Source organism: Coregonus clupeaformis, chromosome 6 (assembly GCF_020615455.1).
Source record: "Coregonus clupeaformis isolate EN_2021a chromosome 6, ASM2061545v1, whole genome shotgun sequence".
NCBI classification, from domain to species: domain Eukaryota; kingdom Metazoa; phylum Chordata; class Actinopteri; order Salmoniformes; family Salmonidae; genus Coregonus; species Coregonus clupeaformis.
The window spans coordinates 17,125,929-17,147,278 of record NC_059197.1 but is presented as its reverse complement, the minus strand read 5'-3'; the positions used below and the strand labels follow the sequence as shown (position 1 = coordinate 17,147,278).

The 21,350-nt window shown below is 45.6% G+C and overlaps 1 protein-coding gene across 1 annotated transcript; it reads right to left on the bottom strand.

The window, feature by feature from the left end:
* Window positions 1-925: 925 nt before the first annotated feature.
* Window positions 926-19,249, bottom strand: LOC121567779 (CLOCK-interacting pacemaker). The gene is made up of 4 exons (XM_041878056.1): window positions 18,994-19,249; window positions 17,425-17,601; window positions 3,640-3,794; window positions 926-2,650 (listed from the first exon to the last, which is right to left on the bottom strand). Exons 2-4 carry the CDS (start codon window positions 17,591-17,593, stop codon window positions 1,433-1,435), a joined length of 1,542 nt encoding a protein of 513 aa, XP_041733990.1. The 5' UTR covers window positions 17,594-17,601; window positions 18,994-19,249; the 3' UTR covers window positions 926-1,432.
* Between the last annotated feature and the right edge of the window lie 2,101 nt (window positions 19,250-21,350).

Below are 21,350 nucleotides of genomic sequence, written 5' to 3'. Positions count from 1 at the left end.
CACATATAAAGGTCATCTCATTCTGTCAGTTTCTTATTATGAAAGACCATTTTTGGCCAATATAAAGCAACTCTTTGACTAATGGCATTTTTGTTATGTAAATTAGTGTTTTACCTCAACGTTAGACATCAGAAACATTGATGAATTCCCCACAAAAGGATGTTTTTCTAAAAACACAAGTTAAAGTAGATTAAAGAATAAAACGTGTTTGTCTTTATCTCACATAGAAAGTCTCCCTTAGATGAGACTCAAGAAGCAAACACATACACACCTGACTTTGTTACTATATACAGTATTTAGTCTAAAATCACAATACTTTGTCAATACTAAAACAAACTATCAAAGACCAATGTTAATACATAATTCCCTGGTAGATCTTCAAGACCCTGAATGAGATTGCCTTTTATGTTTCAATGACATCTTTAACCATTCGATACGGTTAAAATCACTGAGTGTACAAAACATTAGGAACACCTTCCTAATATTGAGTTACACCCCCTTTGCCCTCAGAACAACCTCAATTCGTCAGGGCATGGACTCTACAAGGAGTCGAAAGCATTCCACAGGGATGCTGGCCCATGTTGACTCCAATGCCTCCCACAGTTGTGTCAAGTTGGCTGAATGTCCTTTGGGTGGTGGACCATTCTTGATACACACGGGAAAATGTGGAGCGTGAAAAACCCAGCAGCGTTGCAGTTCTTGACACACTCAAACCGGTGCGCCTGGCACCTACTACCATACCCCGTTGTTCAAAGGCACTTAAATATTTTGTCTTGCCCATTCACCCTCTGAATGGCACACATACACAACCCATGTCTCAATTGTCTCAAGGCTTAAAAATCCTTATTTAACCTGTCTCCTCCCTTTCATCTACACTAATTGATTGAAGTGGATTTAACAGATGACATCAATAACGGATCATAGCTTTCACCTGGTCAGTCTTTTATGTATGGCAAATACAAAAATAATGCACATTATCAGTATATTTTCTCTATACGGGGTGAAGTTTATTGATATTCAGCTTACAAAAAGGTAAGCTGAAGCAGAGTTTTTATGGCAGGCATTGAGTAGCATTCAGACGCTGTGCAGAAATACAGTGTAGCGTAGCGCTGTCCGTTTCAACATTGTCTCACGCGTCATTAAACGTTCAACCTCTTCCCTTCAGCATCTCCAGGAATTTCCTCAAGCAGTCTTTGAAGAAGAGGCCAAAACAACCTTTATTGTCTTTGTTTGGGAGGCTAGTAATGTCTCTGCTGGGGTAACCGTTGGAAACATGTTACTATACAGACTACATACTTTGGGTTCATTGGAGCATGAACTGAATTGATTGTTACACAGGGTTACAAACTGGCCAGGTGCCCTGCGTTTCCCTGGGCAGGTGCTAGAGAAGACCCCATGGGTGGAACTGTCAGGGGGCATGATGGTGAATGTCTCAGGGGGTTTGGCTCTGGCCTGCCCAGAGTGAGAGCGGGACGTGGTGACGCTGATTAGAGAATGCCAGGGAAACAGGGCAGTACTGTGGGAGCAGATCTGATATGGGGGCCAGGAGGGGCGAGGGTGGGGCCGGGGCCTCCAAACCATTGTGGGTATGAGTGGCGATATTAGGGCCAACTGAATCTCTCTTGAAACTGGCGTCCCGTCCCACTCCTGGCTCTGGACTATAACTGTGGTGATCCTCTTCACTCCCCAGGTTCTTGAGGCTGGGGTAGCAGCCTGACTGAGCCATAGCCTGGTGTATCCTCTCCCAGCCCGCGTTGGCTGTGTTGGCATTGGGATCGTTGTTCTTGGGATTGTTGTTGTTATAGGGGTTGTTGTTGTCGTTGTTATTACTGGGGTTGTTGTTATTGGGGTTGTTGTTGTTGTTGTGATGGTTGGTGGCCTGCAACAGCAGCTGGGTGTGCTGGCGGAGCTGGGTGATGTCTCGGTCTGTGGCGTTGGTCTGACGGAGGAGGTCCTGGGTGCGCAGCGTGATGTCAAGCAGGCCTGACTGGCTTAGGATGCCCACCGTGTTCAGGAAGCGCCTGTCGCGCGCCGCACTGAACTGGGACAGGCCTGGACTGTGCCTGCGGGGCCACCTGCTGGCCGGGAGGGGAGAGGAGCCACCGGAAGAGGAGTAGGAGGAGGCGGTGGTGGTGTCGGAGCTGGACACAGAGGGGGAGCCAAAGCTGGAAAGTGTGGAGGGAGATCGAGAGCGGGGTCGAGAGCGGGGACTAGGGGAGTGGGAGAAGGCAGGGCTCCTCCAGTGGGACAGGCTTCTCTTGGGGTCCGGCTGCTTCCGGACATGTTTTCTGGTTGGTGTCAGTAAGTGAGTAGTAGTGGACACCTCATCCCTCTTGTCCTGGCTCTGGTCCTCATTGCCAGTCCCCTTAACATGGGGGTCCACTGGGGTCTTGTCTGAGGGCTTCTTGCTGGGATGGGGGGCGATACGGGGGTAGGACTTAAGAATGGGCAGGTAGGTTCTGCTTTTGGTTTTCCTGGCTGTGCTGTCAGCTCTCCGGGACTGTGTTCTGTGGGGCTTTGGGGATGCGGGTGAGGGCGAGGCTTCACTGGGCTGCTGGACCAGGATCACATGACAGGGGCCAGAGTCATTGGAACTTCCTCCTCTGTTCTCCCAGTTTAGCTGGTTCTGGAGGTGATGGTCTGAGCCATTCTGGAGGGGAGGGGGGGGGCAGGAAATATGAAAGATGAAGGGAAGATGAGAGAAAGACAGGCAACTCCTCGTGCTAACACATACTGTAAAGAAAAGGGCAACTTATTTGAGGGGACTTGCTGTAAGAGTCTTATGGTGCCATCAAATACATCCCTAAAACCATTTGATCATTCTGACCTGGCTCACTGTAACATTTATCAGACAACTCATTTTCTGATGATTCAAAAGCTGCTTTCTTCCTCACACTCTGTCCCCGTCATCTCCTCTTCCTCCTCCACCTGTCACCTCTTCTACCTGTCTCTGTCACCCCCTCTTCCTCCTTCACCTGTTCCCTCCTCTTCCTCCTCCACCTGTCCCTGTCACCACCTCTTCCTCCTCCACCTGTCACCCGCTCTTCCTCCTCCACCTGTCACCTCCTCTTCCTCCTCCACCTGTCACCTCCTCCTGTCACCTCCTCTCCTCCTCCGCCTGTCACCTCTTCTTCCTCCTCCTCCTGTCCCCTCCTCTTCCTCCTGTCCCTGTCACCTCCTCTTCCTCCTCCTCTTGTCACCTCTTCTTCCACCTGTCGCTGTCCCCTCCTCTTCCTCCTCCGCCTGTCACCTCCTCTTCCTCCTCCGCCTGTCACCTCCTCTTCCTCCTCCACCTGTCACCTCCTCTTCCTCCTCCACCTGTCACCTCCTCTTCCTCCTCCACCTGTCACCTCCTCTACCTCCTCCGCCTGTCACCTCCTCTTACTCCTCCGCCTGTCACCTCCTTTTCCTCCTCCACCTGTCACCTCCTCTTCCTCCTTTCTATTTGTCTCTCCTTTTAGTTCTCCTGCCTTATGATTGCCCACCTCCTGTGCTGTCTTTCTTATCAGTTTCATGCTCTAGTCCTCCCATCTCTTCAATGCTTTTCAATTAGGAACATTTGGAATTGGAATTTGGTTTACTTTCTCAATTGACTAACTGAGTGGAATTGACCTCAAGCCTGCCTCCCACCTCTCTCACCTGTTTGAGCACCACGTTCTTGATGATGAAGATGGGGGTGAGGTCGGGGCCTCCGGGCTTGACCTGGCCCTGAAGACCTTCCCTTCCCCTGGGTTCATTCGCGCTGCTGCCCTGGTCCTCTCTATCCACATGGAGCCAGTCTGTACAGCTGTTGTCTGGAGGAGAGGAAGAAGGAGAGGGGGAGAGAGAGAGAGGGGGAGAGAGAGAGAGGGGGAGAGAGAAAGAGAGAGAGAGAGAGAGAGAGAAAGAGAGAGAGATACATAGATAGAGGGGGGGAGCGAAATGGGGAGAGAGAGAGGGAGCCGAGAGAGAGAGAGGGACAGAGAGAGAGGGAAGAGATAGGGAGAGAGAAGGGGGAGAGAGAAGGGGAGAGAGAGAGAGAGAGAGAGAGAGAGAGAGAGAGAGAGAGAGAGAGAGAGAGAGAGAGAGAGAGAGGCATTCAAATGCAAATCAATTTATAACATTTTTTACATGCATTTTTCTGGATTTTTTTGTTGTTATTCTGTCTCTCACTGTTCAAATAAACCTACCATTAAAATTATAGACTCATCATTTCTTTGTCAGTGGGCAAACGTACAAAATCAGCAGGGGATCAAATACTTTTTTCCCTCACTGTATGTATATATATGTGTGTGTGTTTGTATGTATATATATATTTTTTATTTTTTTCAATGTACTTTACTCAAACCAGTGAATATCACTTATTATAAATGAGATCATTAACTATCAGCTCTTGGAATATCCAGGGCCTATACTCTTCACATTTTGGTTCTAAAACAACAAATCCAGAATTTCTTAAAAACATCAAGGGACAGGACATCATAATCCTACTGGAACATGGTGTCGTGGAGACATTGATACTCAGTGTCCCTCAGGCTATAGAGAAAGTTTACTACCATCAATCAAAACTAAAAATGTTAAACAGGGCTGGGACTCAGGTGGAATAATAATTTGGCATAAGAAGGATTTAGCACTGAATGAAATGAATAAAGGTACTAGCCACATTTGGCTAAAACTTAACAAAGGTACAATCTATTGTGACAATGATGTATACATATGTGCAGCTTATGTTCCTCCTTCAGATTCATCATTTTATGATGATCCGTTATTTGACAATCTCAATACAGAAATCCTTCAATTTCAGGCAGAGGGTAAAGTGCTTCTTTGTCAAGATTTCAATGCGAGAACAGGTTCTGAGCCTGACTACACTGACGCGGGAGGTTACGTCCACATATTTGGACACCCCTCCTTGTACAGTAGCCCTATTATAAATAATAGAAACAGTCCTGACCAAATACTGAACAAAAACGGGAAGGAGTTAGTGCATCTCTGTCGAGCCTTATGCCTGTACATGCTTAATGGTAGAATCAGAGGGGACTCTTTATGTCGGTTTACTTACTGCTCAGCTCTTGGGACAAGTGTAGTCGATTATGCCATCACTGACATCGACCCTTCCTCCATTAGTGCATTCACTGTCAGACCACAGACACCATTGTCAGATCACAGTCAGATCAACGTGTTTCTGAAGAAATTAACCAGCAATACCCATTAAAAAAACAGCCCAATAAACTCTACAACATGAACCAATCGTACAGATGGGCTCCAAACAGTGCAGAGAAATTAATTGAAACATTGAACTCAAATGAAATGATTAACTCTATACAGGTCTTCAATAACTCACAACACCAAAAAAATTAAGAAGGTGTCAATTCGGCTACTCAAAACATTAATTGAATATTCCAAAAAGCAGCATCAAAAGCAAATTTGAGAAAACCAAAGAAATACATCAGAAACAAAAAACAAAATGTTTCTGAAAAATGGTTTGATAACGAATGTAAAACAATTAGAAAACACCTAAGACAAATGTCAAATGATAAACATAAGCAGCAAAACAACCCAGAGCTACGCTTAGTGGGTAAGAGCGTTGTGCCAGTAACCGAAAGGTTGCTGGTTCTAATCCCCAAGCCGACTAGGTGAAAAATCTGTCGATGTGCCCTTGAGCAAGGCACTTAACCCTAATTGCTCCTGTAAGTCGCTCTGGATAAGAGCGTCTGCTAAATGACTAAAATGTAAAAATGTAAATGTAATAAACATATACTGAAACGCACGAAATTGAATTATATCAAAAAGACACTTGATGAAATTGAAAACGCAATTGACCAAAATCAGTTCTGGGACATGTGGAACAATTTAAGCACGACAAAGCCACAAGAATTAGCCATACAAGATGAAGCAATTTGGAAAACTTATTTTGATAATCTATACAAAAACATCCCACAAAAAGACTTGAATTAGTCATTAAAAACAACCAAAATCCATTAGATTACCCAATAACCCAACAAGAACTAAATGAAATGCTAAAATCTATAAAACCAAAGAAAGCTTGTGGTCTAAATATCAGAAATGAAATGCTGGAAAAACAGCACACCTGAGTTGCAAAATGCTGTGCTTAAATTGTTCAACATGGTACTAACTTCTGGCTGCTTTCCTGACGTCTGGAACCAGGGGCTCATCTCCCCTATCCACAAAAGTGGAGACAAATCAGACCCCAATAATTACAGGGGAATATGTGTAAACTGCAACTTGGGAAAGGTTTTCTGTCGCATTTTTATTTCAAGAATTCAAACCTTTCATCAAGAAAAAAATGTAATAAGTACAGTTGAAGTCGGAAGTTTACATACACTTAGGTTGGAGTCATTAAAACTTGTTTTTCAACCACTCCACAAATTTCTTGTTAACAAACTAGTTTTGGCAAGTCGGTTAGGACATCTACTTTGTGCATGACACAAGTAATTTCTCCAACAATTGTTTACAGACAGATTATTTCACTTATAATTCACTGTATCACAAATCCAGTGCGTCAGAAGTTTACATACACTAAGTTGACTGTGCCTTTAAACAGCTTGTAAAATTCCAGAAAATGATGTCATGGCTTTAGAAGCTTTTGATAGGCTAATTGACATCATTTCAGTCAATTGGAGGTGTACCTGTGGATGTATTTCAAGGCCTACCTTCAAACTCAGTGCCTCTGCTTGACATCATGGGAAAATCAAAAGAAATCAGACAAGACCTCAGAAAAAAATTGTAGACCTCCACAAGTCTGGTTCATCCTTGGGAGCAATTTCCAAACGCCTGAAGGTACAACGTTCATCTGTACAAACAATAGTACGCAAGTATAAACACCATGGGACCACGCAGCTGTCATACCACTCAGGAAGGAGACGCGTTCTGTCTCCTAGAGATGAACGTACTTTGGTGCGAAAAGTGCAAATCAATCCCAGAACAACAGCAAAGTACCTTGTGAAGATGCTGGAGGAAACAGGTACAAAAGTATCTATATCCACAGTAAAACGAGTCCTATATCGACATAACCTGAAAGGCTGCTCAGCAAGGAAGAAGCCACTGCTCCAAAACCGCCATAAAAAAGCCAGACTATGGTTTGCAACTGCACATGGGGACAAAGATCGTACTTTTTGGAGAAATGTCCTCTGGTCTGATGAAACAAAAATAGAACTCTTTGGCCATAATGACCATCATTATGTTTGGAGGAAAAAGGGGGTCGCTTGCAAGCCAAAGAACACCATCCCAACCGTGAAGCATGGGGATGGCAGCATCATGCTGTGGGGGTGCTTTGCTGCAGGAGGGACTGGTGCACTTCACAAAATAGATGGCATCATGAGGAAGATAAAATTATGTGGATATATTGAAGCAACATCTCAAGACATAAGTCAGGAAGTTAAAGCTTGGTCGCAAATGGGTCTTCCAAATGGACAATGACCCCAAGCATACTTCCAAAGTTGTGGCAAAATGGCTTAAGGCCAACAAAGTCAAGGTATTGGAGTGGCCATCACAAAGCCCTGACCTCAATCCTCCTATACATTTTGGGCAGAACTGAAAATGTGTGTGCGAGCAAGGAGGCCTACAAAGCTGACTCAGTTACACCAGCTCTGTCAGGAGGAATGGGCCAAAATTCACCCAACTTATTGTGGGAAGCTTGTGGAAGGCTACCCGAAATGTTTGACCCAAGTTAAACAATTTAAAGGCAATGCTACCAAATACTAATTGAGTGTATGTAAACTTCTGACCCACTGGGATTGTGATGAAAGAAATAAAAGCTGAAATAAATTGTTCTCTCTACTATTATTCTGACATTTCACATTCTTAAAATAAAGTGGTGATCCTAACTGACCTAAGACAGGGAATTTTTACTAGGATTAAATGTCAGCAATTGTGAAAAACGGAGTTTAAATGTATTTGGCTAAGGTGTATGTAAACTTCCGACTTCAACTGTAAATGTCACATTGGCTTTCTCCCCAACCTTACCTGGTTAAACAAAGGTGAAATAAAATAAATAAAAACCATCGCACTACTGACCATATATACACCTTACACACACTAATTAATAAATACATCCACCAAAAAAAAGAGGGCAAAATCTTTGCTTGCTTTATTGACTTTAAAAAAGCATTTGATTCTATTTGGCACGAAGGGCTATTCTTCAAAGATCTCCAAAGTGGGCTTGGTGGTAAGGTGTATGACTTAATAAAATGTATGTACACAGAAAACAAGTGTGCAATAAATAACATAATTATTTTCTCAATGTCGAGGTGTGAGACAAGGCTGCAGTTTGAGTCCAAACCTTTTCAACATTTATATAAATGAATTAGCAGACATGTTGGACCATTCTGCAGCCCCAGGACTCACACTATTTGACACAGAGGTAAAATACCTGCTATATGCTCATGATTTGGTTCTTCTATCACCAACCAAAGAAGGTCTTCAACAGAATCTTAACATTCTAGAGCAATATTGCCATAATTGGGCCCTGGCAGTAAATTTCAAAAAAACAAAAATCATGATTTTCCAGAACAAAAACCAGATGTCAGAAACACACATATAAATTCACCCTGAACAACACCATAATTGAACACACTAAAAATGACTCATACCTTGGTCTGACCATATCTGCATCGGGGAAACTTTAATATGGCAGTGAATGCACTCAAAGAAACAGCCTGCAGAGCATTGTATGAAATAAAAATGAAATTATTCAAAATCAACATCCCAATTAGAATTTGGACCAAAATATTTGACAGCGTAATCCTACCAATAGCTCTTTACGGAAATGAGGTTTGGGGGCCACTCAATAAACTGGACTTTAAAATGTGGGACAAACACCCAATTGAAGCCCTACATGCAGAATTCTGTCGGACAATTCTACAAGTCCAAAGAAATACACCAACTAATGCATGTAGGGCAGAATTGGGCCGCTTTCCAGTGGTAATGAAAGTACAAAAAAGATCATTAAAATTTTGGCTACACCTAAATTCAAGTCCAAATTCAAGTCTCCAATTTAAAGCACTTCAAACCCAAGAGCTGAGCACAGAAACGAGCCCTCTCAGTCAGCTGGTGTTGGACCTAACCAACCAAGCTGACAGCAGCACTGCTTCAAAATAAATAATTCAAATAAACAAAATCATGAACCAATCAAAGGACTCATATTTACAACATTGGAAAAACAAAACAAAATCCCAAAGCCGACTAAATTGCTATCTGGCTGTAACGATCCCGGCAGTCTGAGTCGGGTCCTGTCTGTGGACTAGTTTTTTCTGCTCGTGATCTCCAGTTTCCCGAGGGTTCTGGAACGCTCCGGGGAGCTCTCTTGATTTCCGCACCTGCATCCCATCAGCAATCTGCACACCTGGTCCTGATCATCACCCTTCTTAGGCTCTGGCCTAACATCCATTCCCTGCCGGATCGTTAGCCATGAACAGTAGGTTTACCAGAGTATCAGTCTTAGAGCCTAGCGTTAGTTTTGTTGTTTTTGCACCTTGTTGTTTACTTACCTCCGTTTTGTTCCATCTGCAGTCACCCGTCCGGAACCTTCATCCAACCTCTGCCTGGTGGTCGGCGGCTGCCGACCCATGATGGGATCAACCACTGCACCCCCAACAACTAATCAACGCCGCCCGCTCTGTTCCCTGGATTATTCAGCATCACTCTTGAATTTGTAAATAAACACTCACCTTCGTTTCAACTTACCTTGTCCTGGTCTGCTTCTGGGTTCTGGCTTTGCAACTCGTGACAGAACGATCCGGCCAGTAATGAACCCAGCGGACCTGGACTCTGTTCGCCATGCCATTACCCAGCAGGAGAAGATGTTGGGCCATCATAGCACGGTACTACAGGAGATCGCGTTGTCAGTTCGGAACCTTTCTACCGGTCTGACGGAGGTCCAGAACCAACGCCAGTTTCCGGTGGAGGATCCACTACCGGTTTCACCCATCTCGCCTGCCGCTTCTGGAGCTGTGTCCTTCCGTGAGCCCAAGGTTCCGACGCGGATAAATATGAGGGGGAGCTGGGAAGATGCCGTTCCTTCCTTATGCAGTGTGGATTAGTGTTCGATCTACAGCCCTACTCTTATGCCACAGACAAGGCTAGGATAGCCTTTGTGATTGAGTTGCTGCGTGGTCGAGCGCTGGAGTGGGCTTCAGCCGTTTGGGAACGACAGGATCCCTGCATGGCTTCATACCAGGGGTTCACGGCCGAGATGAGGAAGCTCTTCGACCATTCCGTCCGAGGGAGGGACGCAGCTAGGCGCCTGTTTTCGCTTCGCCAAGGAACTCGCAGCGTGGCCGACTTCGTGATCGAGTTCAAGACGTTGGCTGTGGAGAGTGGGTGGAATGAGGAGTCTCTGCAAGCGGCCTTTTACCAGGGTCTGTCGGAGCAGCTCAAGGATGAGTTGATCTCCTATCCGGAGCCTAGTGACCTGGACAGCTTGGTAGCCTTGTCTATTCGGGTGGATAATCGAGTCCGAGAGCGAAGGAGGGAGAAGCAATGGGTTCCGTCCAACCGATCAGCTTCTCAGGTTCCAGTCGGGTCGTCAAACTGCGCGGCTCGCTAAAGTTGGGAGGACTTTTAGCGAGCCAGTTTCGACCTCTCAATACCTCTGTCAGACCCCGTTTCCCGGCTACCCTTATGAACAGGAATCAGAGCTTAGCGATTAACGCTTTATCGATTCAGGTGCCGATGGAAGCTTTCTAGATGCCGAGTTGGTGGAACAGCTGGGGCTTTCCAAGGAGCAATTGCCGGAAGCCATTGAAGCTACCACTCTGGACGGCAGTAGTCTGGCACGTATCACGATGAGGACTGAACCGGTTAAGATGCTGTTGTCGGGGAATCATTCTGAGATGATTTCATTCTTCATTCTGCCGTCTTCCCATGTTCCTCTGGTCCTTGGATACCCCTGGCTGAAGGAACACAATCCCACGTTCGATTGGGTGACGGGCAAGGTAACGAGTTGGAGCCTTGATTGTCATGCTAACTGTCTCAAGACTGCCTGTCCCCATTCGGTTCCCAGTCAGGTGATTGAGGCTAAACCCCCAGATTTGTCCCTGGTTCCCGAGACATATCACGATTTGGGGGAAGTTTTCAGTAAGCAGAAGGCTCTGTCACTCCCTCCCCACCGACCATATGATTGTGCCATCAACCTGTTCCCTGGAGCTGTCTACCCCAAGGGAAGGTTATACAGTATCTCCCGACCTGAACGTGAGGCTTTGGAGACCTACATCAAGGAGTCCCTAGCTGCTGGTCTCGTTCGTCCCTCGTCATCACCCCTGGGGGCAGGATTCTTCTTTGTGGGTAAGAAGGATGGCTCTCTTCGACCGTGCATTGATTATCGGGGGTTGAATGACATCACGGTCAAGAACAAGTATCCCCTGCCCTTGATGAGTTCTGCCTTCGACTCCTTACAGGGTGCTACGGTGTTCACCAAGCTAGACCTACGCAATGCGTATCACATGGTCCGGATCAGAGAGGGGGACGAGTGGTTGACGGGTTTCAATACACCGATGGGTCACTTCGAGTATCAGGTGATGCCGTTTGGACTGACCAATGCTCCAGCGGTATTCCAGAGTATGGTGAACGACGTCCTGAGAGATATGATCGGTCTCTTTGTGTTTGTTTACCTGGATGACATTCTGATCTTCTCGAAGGAACCTTCCGACCACGTCCAGCATGTCCGGCAGGTTCTGCAGCGATTGTTGGAGAATCGCCTGTTCGTGAAGGCCGAGAAGTGCGAGTTTCACGCCCACACGACATCCTTTCTCGGGTACATCATCTCCAGGGGAGAGATTAGGATGGACCAGGAGAAGGTTAGAGCGGTTCTGGAATGGGCCCAGCCCGGTACGAGATTGCAGCTCCAGAGATTTTTGGGGTTTGCGAATTTCTACCGCAGATTCATCCGGGATTACAGCCGTGTGGCCGCTCCGTTAACTGCCTTGACTTCCAGTATCAGGACCTTCAAGTGGAATCCGGAGGCGGATCGAGCGTTTCTGGATTTGAAGAGGCGATTCACCAACGCACCGATTCTCTCTCAACCGGACACGGCCCGTCAGTTCGTCGTTGAAGTGGACGCGTCTGATGTGGGAGTTGGCGCCATCCTGTCGCAGCGATGCTCCACGGACAGTAAACTCCATCCCTGCGCCTACTACTCCGTCGCCTTTCGCCTGCGGAGAGGAATTACGATGTGGGTAACCGGGAGCTTCTCGCGGTGAAACTTGCCTTGGAGGAGTGGCGCCACTGGTTGGAGGGGGCGGAGCAACCGTTTATTGTCTGGACTGACCACAAGAATCTTGCTTACGTGCAATCGGCTAAACGTCTCAACTCCCGTCAGGCCAGGTGGGCGTTGTTTTTCGGACGATTCAAGTTTTCCCTGACGTTCCGACCTGGATCTAAGAACGGCAAGGCGGACGCCTTGTCCCGGATGTTCTCCAAGACGGAGGAGAGTGGGTCCAAGACCGAGACAATTCTCCCCCGGAACTGCGTCGTGGGAGCAGTTATGTGGAAGATTGAGGAGGAGGTGCTGGCGGCCCTTCGGACTCAGCCCGGTCCCGGTAACGGTCCATCCGGTCGGTTGTTTGTGCCTGAGTCGGTTCGTCCTGCTGTCCTCAAATGGTCCCACGCCAGCAAGATGGCTTGTCACCCTGGCGTGGCTCGGACAATGGCGTTTCTTCGCAGACGCTTTTTGGTGGCCTGCCATGGCCGAGGATACTCGGGGTTTTGTTGCTGCCTGTCCAGTGTGTGCGCAGAATAAGAGTACCAATCGGCCCAGCTCTGGACTACTTCACCCCCTTCCTATTCCCCGGCGACCATGGTCGCATCTGGCCCTGGACTTCGTCACTGGGTTGCCCGCTTCTGAGGGGAACACGGTCGTTCTGACTATCGTGGACAGATTCAGCAAGTTCGCCCACTTTGTGCCAATTGCCAAGCTTCCCTCTGCCTCGGAGACGTCCGAGATCCTGGTTAGGGGAGGTTTTCAGGGTCCACGGGTTGCCCAGTGATATCGTTTCCGACCGTGGCCCTCAGTTTACCTCTGCTGTCTGGAAGTCCTTCTGTTTGGCCATTGGAGCTACAGTCAGTCTCACATCTGGTTTTCACCCCCAATCCAATGGTCAGGCGGAGAGAGCCAACCAGAAGATGGAAACCACGCTACGCTGCCTGGTCTCTTCCAACCCCACCTCCTGGGTCTCTCAGTTGCCTTGGGTTGAGTATGCCCACAATACTCTCCCTACATCTGCCACTGGGATGTCTCCCTTCCAGTGCCTGTATGGCTACCAACCTCCCTTGTTCCCTTCTCAGGAGAAGGAGCTCTCAGTGCCCTCTGTTCAGGCCCATATTCGTCGTTGCCACCGGACCTGGCATCGGGCCAGAAAGGCACTCCTTAGAGTTTCGGACCGGTATCAGCTCCAGGCGAATCGTCGCCGGATCCCCGCTCCCACCTATCCCATCGGAGATAGGGTCTGGTTGGCCACACGGGATCTTCCGTTACGGACTGAGTCTAGGAAGTTGTTACCGAAGTTCATTGGTCCGTTTGTGGTGGAGAAGGTGATCAATCCAGTGGCAGTTCGACTCAAACTACCGAGGACGCTCAGAGTCCATCCCACCTTTCATGTCTCCTGCCTCAAGCCGGTTTTCCTCAGTCCTCTGTTGCCTCCTCCGCCTCCTCCTCCTCCTCCTCGGATGATCGGAGGTGGTCCTGCCTACACGGTGCGGCGAATCATGGATTCCAGACGGCGGGGCCGGGGTTTCCAGTATCTCGTGGACTGGGAGGGGTATGGTCCTGAAGAGAGGAGTTGGATTCGCGGCGACAGATCCTAGATGCTGACCTCATCCGTGACTTCTACCGCCTCCATCCTGGCGCTCCGGGAGTCCGCCCGGTGGCGTTCGTCGGAGGGGGGTACTGTAACGATCCCGGCAGTCTGAGTCGGGTCCTGTCTGTGGACTAGTTTTTTCTGCTCGTGATCTCCAGTTTCCCGAGGGTTCTGGAACGCTCCGGGGAGCTCTCTTGATTTCCGCACCTGCATCCCATCAGCAATCTGCACACCTGGTCCTGATCATCACCCTTCTTAGGCTCTGGCCTAACATCCATTCCCTGCCGGATCGTTAGCCATGAACAGTAGGTTTACCAGAGTATCAGTCTTAGAGCCTAGCGTTAGTTTTGTTGTTTTTGCACCTTGTTGTTTACTTACCTCCGTTTTGTTCCATCTGCAGTCACCCGTCCGGAACCTTCATCCAACCTCTGCCTGGTGGTCGGCGGCTGCCGACCCATGATGGGATCAACCACTGCACCCCCAACAACTAATCAACGCCGCCCGCTCTGTTCCCTGGATTATTCAGCATCACTCTTGAATTTGTAAATAAACACTCACCTTCGTTTCAACTTACCTTGTCCTGGTCTGCTTCTGGGTTCTGGCTTTGCAACTCGTGACACTGGCTCTGAACAGAGAATATGAATTGGCTGATTATCTCTACTCTGTCAGAGATACGAAGCAGAGAGATCCTTACCAAGTACAGGCTGAGTGACCACCAATTGGCAATAGAAACCGGCAGACATAAAAAAAAAAACATGGCTACCCAAAGAGGAGCGTGTATGTGGTCACTGCACGACAGGGGAGGTAGAAACAGAGATGCACTTTCTCCTTTACTGTGAGAAATATTCCTCACCAAGAGATTCATTATTCACCGAAATTACTACATTTATTCCAAATTTTAACTTATTAAACCCAGAGGAAAAACTAAAAATAGTCATGGGCGAGGGAGCAACGGCTCCTCTTGCAGCCAAATATGTATTTGCCTGCCATAGCCTGAGGGACACTGAATACTTACATCTGCATAGTAAGCAGTAATTTACTTATTATTAGTATTAGTATTATTGTTATCATTATTATTATTATTATGAATAATATTGTTATTACTATTATTATTATTATTATTATTGTTGTGATTATTATTCTAAATGGTAGTTGTACGGGTGTAGGGGTGATGGTAATGATAGCAGTTTAATGATGGTGGTGGTGGTAGTAGTAGTAGTAATGATGATGGTAGTTGTAGTACTGATGTAATGGTGAGGATGACAGTTAGTTATAAGTCAGTTATAGTTTCATTTTCCATGTTTAGCCTTTTCTATTTATTATATTTCTATTGACTGTTACCATTTTATTGTTGTTATTTATGTATTATTATTTACTACCATTTTATATTATTATTTGTTATTCTTTATTTTATTACAATGTATTGTTGCTTTGGCAATATTGACACAATGTTTTTCATGCCAATAAAGCAGCCTGAATTTGAATTTAGAGAGAGAGAGAAGCAGGTTAAGGGAAGAGTGGAGTGTAAAGAATTGAAGAAATACAGGGGGGGATGGGAGCTGTCCTCACAAGAAATGTGACACACGATTCCTTTTATACCATTTCCCACTGGTTACTGAGTGAGTCATGTAACTGTGAGGTCATACTCACACATCATCAAGGACAGTAATTTAGTACTCCTCATGAAGGAATTCATGGAATTATATCAGCAATACTCCAGTGTGCATGTAGACTACATGTGTGTCCTTCTCTATCTAGGAATACAACACCTCAGACTGTTAATAAACAGATCATCGACCATTTCGAATACCACCGTACCTTCTCCGCTATGCAATCCGGTTTCCGAGCTGGTCACGGGTGCACTTCAGCCACGCTCAAGGTCCTAAACGATATTATAACCGCGATTGATAATAGACAGTACTGTGCAGCCGTCTTCATCGACCTGGCCAAGGCTTTCGACTCTGTCAACCACCGCATTCTTATTGGCAGACTAAATAGCCTTGGTTTCTCAAATGACTGCCTCGCCTGGTTCACCAACTACTTCTCAGATAGAGTTCAGTGTGTCAAATCGGAGGGCCTGTTGTCTGGACCTATGGCAGTCTCTATGGGGGTGCCACAGGGTTCAATTCTTGGGCCGACACTTTTCTCCGTGTATATCAATGATGTCGCTCTTGCTGCTGGTGACTCTCAGATCCACCTCTACGCAGACGACACCATTTTGTATACATCTGGCCCTTCATTGGACACTGTGTTAACAAACCTCCAAACGAGCTTCAATGCCATACAACAATCCTTCAGTAGCCTTCAACTGCTCTTAAACACTAGTAAAACTAAATGCATGCTTTTCAATCGAACGCTGCTAGCACCCGCCCACCCGACTAGAATCACCACTCTCGACGGGTCTGACCTAGAGTATGTGGACAACTACAAATATCTAGGTGTCTGGTTAGACTGTAAACTCAACTTCCAGACTCACATAAAGAATCTCCAATCCAAAGTTAAATCTAGAATCGGCTTCCTATTTCGCAACAAAGCCTCCTTCACTCATGCTGCCAAACATGCCCTCGTAAAACTGACTATCCTACCGATCCTTGACTTCGGCGATGTCATTTATAAAATAGCCTCCAACACTCTACTCAGCAAATTGGATGTAGTCTATCACAGTGCCATCCGTTTTGTCTCCAAAGCCCCATACACTACCCACCACTGTGACCTGTACGCTCTTGTTGGCTGGTCCTCACTACATGTTCGTCGTCAAACCCACTGGCTCCAGGCCATCTATAAATCACTGCTAGGCAAATCCCCGCCTTATCTTAGCTCATTGGTCACCATAGCAGCACCCACCCGTAGTCTGCGCTCCAGCAGGTATATCTCACTGGTCATTCCCAAAGCCAACACCTCCTTTGGCCGCCATTCCTTCCAGTTCTCTGCTGCCAATGACTGGAACGAATTGCAAAAATCTCTGAAGCTGGAGACTCTTATCTCCCTCAATAACTTTAAGCATCAGTTGTCAGAGCACCTTACCGATCACTGCACCTGTACACAGCCCATCTGAAATTAGCCCACTCAACTACCTCATCCCTATATTGTTATTTAATTTGCTCTTTTGCACCCCAGTATCTCTATTTGCACATAATCTCTTGCACATCTAGAATTCCAGTGTTAATACTATTGTAATTATTCTGCACTATAGCCTATTTATTGCCTTACCTCCATAACTTGCTACATTTGCACACACTGTATATATATTTTCTGTTGTATTTCTGACTTTATGTTTTTTTTTTTTTTTTTTTTTTTTTTACCCCATATGTAACTCTGTGTTGTTTTTGTTGCACTACTTTGCTTTGTCTTGGCCAGGTCGCAGTTGTAAATGAGAACCTGTTCTCAACTGGCTTACCTGGTTAAATAAAGGTGAAATAAAAAATAAAAATAAAAATCACATACTTGTCATACTGTAGTCAGTAATCCAATTGGGAGCTGTGACATGCACTGCCTGGCCTATGAGTGAGCATGTGTCATGACTCATGAGGGAGTCTGGCAGTGTGAGAAACACATTGAGTGAGAAAGAGCGAGGGGTGGGTGGGTGTTTGACACGTTTTGGGGGCGAGTGAGTGTCCGGAATGTTCTCCCTCACCGGAATATCCAGAATCTTTTTCAGAGCCGCAGCGAGAGCCTCTTCTGTAGGACTCGGTGTCTGCAGTACTCCTTGAGGCCAGCAGGGTGGCAGCGTTGCTCCTGTCCTTGACATGCTTGCTGGATGCACGTGGCTCTCGCCCACTTAGACAAGCCTGCTCCAGAGGCATACTGAGCCCTGATGAAGAACCAAATACACACCATTGAGTAACATTTCCCTGGAATATGTTTTAAAATGCGTAGGCCTATGGTACTTCAAAAAGCTCCTGTCACAAAATAGAAACACTTTGGCTCCAAGTACCAGAAAAAAATATATAGTGAGGGGTTTTTCTTTTGTGGGTTGAAATGACATTATTATGTATGCTGCTGGATACATCATCTCTGATTTAGCTCCTCCTCCTCAGTCACTTCTCCCTCCACAGCCCCGTTCCCTTTGTCTGTCTCCTCCTCTTCACTCCTAGATACAGCAGGGTCCTGTGTGTGTGGGCTGTACGTGTGTGTGTCGGGAGGATGGGGGGATGGGTGGGTGGGCTATGTGGGGGAGGGGGCTGTGTGTTTGATAATATCACATCCACCCACTAATTAAACATCACCATGAAAAATACAAATTTTTTGCATGTGTTGACCAGACATGATGGCACACTAAGGGAGATGTTAAATCATGGTGGTTAACATAGATATGATCATGAGAGCTTCAGAAGTGATTTAGCATATTTATGTGTGTGGGGAAGTCTTTAGAGCGATATAGTGTATGCAGATGTAAATGTGCTTCTTTATGTAACACTGTGTGACCCTATAGGTTAACCCTATTCTGACAGACATGTTTACACAATTTCGTCTCTCCTCCCTCCATCCCTCTCTCTTTCCCCAATCTCTCAATTTTCTCTCTTTAAGTGACAGTATCTGAAAAAAAAATATATATATGACAGCTCAAGCCCCACCATGAATTTCAGCTGTTGAGGTAAACATATTTGTCTCTTGGAGAAGAGCTTTAAGTCAGTCATGGGACTTGTAAGCAGAAAGATTGGATAAAAATCGATGTATTAAACAATAGCTGACTAAATGAAATCTATTTGCACCTCAAGCTTTTTAGAGGGGCACAAAGTAACGCTGTGCGTCTATATAGCCCCCTGAGAACTTACACTTTCTTGTTCATGATGATACACAATGGCAGGTTTTAAGAAGTTCCGACTAAGCTTTTGTTTATAGGTAACTTTCTGTGGTGTTATTTTGTAAACAAAGGGCCACTAGGACAAACGTGTATGATGTGTATCAAACGTGCGCGGCTCCTCCCCTATCCCTTATGTAACATCACAACTTCGGCAGAGCTGACACACTTGCTCTATTGCTTTACACATTAACAAACGCGATATACAAAACGCACGAAATAAATCAGAAATAATTAGGCCTAATAAATCAATCAAAGAAAGAACATGACAACTATATTTGTCAGCAGGTTTAAATCAGGTCTAAAAGTCCACATATAAAGCAACTGTGGTCAGTGCACCTTTTAAATTAAATTATTGTTTTAAAAGTCTCAGTCTCAAAGTATATTTAAAAAACAGCTTACCTCCAATAACAATTTAGACTCTTTGCCACTGGTGGTTCACTTCACTTGCATAGCGCTCCGTATCGCCTTATTTTTGACTAGAGCACCTCATTTATCTTTCAACGTTTTCCTTATGTCATGTCATCTCTGCGTGTGTTTCGCTGCGTTTCTATTACATATATCTCATTCAATTTATAAACTAGCTGCCGGGATTTGAAGACTACCTGTAGCCGAGACGAGCGCAAATCCGAAGATTAATAATCGGTCCCCAACCTGAAAATGGCCCCGCCTCCTAGACCTCCCCGCGGGTTCCACTAGTTGCCACAGCCACAAAGTCAAAATTGGCTATAGGCCTATTGTAAAAATTAATGGATTTTTTTTTGTTGCTTTTTAGTCGTAATTTAAAGTTAGGCATAAGGGTAGGAGTATGGTTAAGGTTAAAATTAGGTTTAAAAATCACATTTTAAGAAGATACATTGTAGACATATTAAGGGTTTATGACTTTGTGGCTATGGTAGCTAGTGACGACCCTCCCCTTGCTAGAATGACAATCTGTTCCCGTCGATATTAAGAGATTGCTCGTGCGCGGCCCTCCAGGCCAAATCTGGGAGGATGTAGCATAATAAAGACTACTTAGTTTGCTGGACACGTGTAGGGGTGGGACCGCATGAGTTTTGAGCTGAAGGGACTGGATGAGAACGTCAGGACTTGAGTAACAGAGGTGTGACTAGAGTGATGACGTTTGGACAGAATATCATAGGGACAAACAGAGATCCTATTAAATTACCAAATTATATGGGGACAAAGCTCTACCTATTCTGTTATTTCTATACCGTGTTTCTTTGGGTCACTGGACTTGTTATGCTACAGCCTAGGCTACACTTAACAGCCTACGTCAACTGGACTAATGAAAAGAGACCGACAGGGAAGCATGGTGTGATTTAAAAATAGATACATACATGGTGTGATTTAAAAATAGATACATGCATACATTTTTTGCCTTCCCTATGGGAGAATTAGAATTGCTACATTGTTGCTACATTACACGTGTCTCTCAGATGTGAAATGTGCCATAGTTCATCAGTCAGCTGGTCCAGAACTCATCCACATGGCTCTCCTACGAACGACTCTCAGCCAGTGAGTGCCACGGGATCTGGTCGAGCACGTGAGCAGAGCCTAAGGAGGCGGGGTTAGGCAAATGAGCACATGCTGCTAGCAGACAGAGCACTGATTGTACAGCCAGGGAGACTATAGAAACCCTGACAAGTGGCGTAGCAGTTCCGCACGCACGCTACTGCGTGGGTAAAGTCACCGCGGAAGCCAAGTGATAATTGAGTTGTTTGCTCTATAACCTGTTAGTTCATATGCCTTGACACCTTGATATATAGGCCTAAATCCGAGACAATAAAAAGACACAGTGGCAGAATAAATTCAACCATACATTTGTTTCATTACATAACCAGAGAGCAACATCTGTCTGGTGAAGTCCACAAAGCATATTGCATGTAACAAACAGTTACATGACCTACAGCATGGTCAAGCAAGGTAATGTTTCCGACATTTTCAGACTACTAAACAACTAATGATTTAAAAACATGGAGAGTTACCCCAAGTCGCAAAGAAAACAGGAACGGCCTCCACTAATCCAGCACCATTAACATCTATGTTTAGTTTAATACAGTGACAACTAAAATATACCCGAAACGATATAGTACAATCAACTTAAGCTAAGTATGTGGCTGTCCATGGTAATGATTGTGTGTGTGCGTGCAAGTAGAAAAACCATGTTGATTCACCCATCCTCTTTCATGTTGCCTAAACGGTCTATGACTGTCATACAGTACATGCTTTAAGTTTGTCCGAGGCTACCTGGCTAAACTGCTTGTTCGCTAGCCTATCTTCCTTTCCAGGTCAGCTAGTTAACGTTAGCATACTACATCTAGCTACATGTTGAACTTCCATCCTCTCAGGCCAGGGGCACAATGTGTGAATTTATGGTTGGATCAGAATCGCCATTATAATCATTGATCAGTACGGAGAATTAAGTAAAACCACAAGTTCAAATCCCCATCTCCATCCATGGCTAATTTAGGAAAGGGATGATTTTAGTTAGCTAGCCACTGGAGGACGACGCAAGGATATGCAACAATTCAAGTTATTTTTTTCTGTCAATGACGTTTGGCTTCTGATGTGATTGGTCTGAAGCCGAATCCAAACTGGCTTCCCTTGACACTTTTTTTTTTTTTTGGTGCACCAGGACCATTCACAGCTGAGCTCACTCAGTTTAGCGCAATGCTGATTGGCTGTTATTTTATTTGAAAAAATTATCAAGGGTGGCCAAATGCTCGCTAGCTTCCCTTGCATTCAATGCTATGGGC

Bases quoted from the DNA above. Each gene is read 5' to 3' on its own strand.
- LOC121567779 (XM_041878056.1), bottom strand. From the start codon at position 17,593: ATGCCTCTGGAGCAGGCTTGTCTAAGTGGGCGAGAGCCACGTGCATCC. The intron at 3,795-17,424 runs GTGAGGGAGAAC...CCTCTCCTCCAG, and splicing joins AAAAGATTCTGGATATTCCG to ACAACAGCTGTACAGACTGG. The intron at 2,651-3,639 runs GTGAGAGAGGTG...CCTCCCCTCCAG, and splicing joins AGAACGTGGTGCTCAAACAG to AATGGCTCAGACCATCACCT.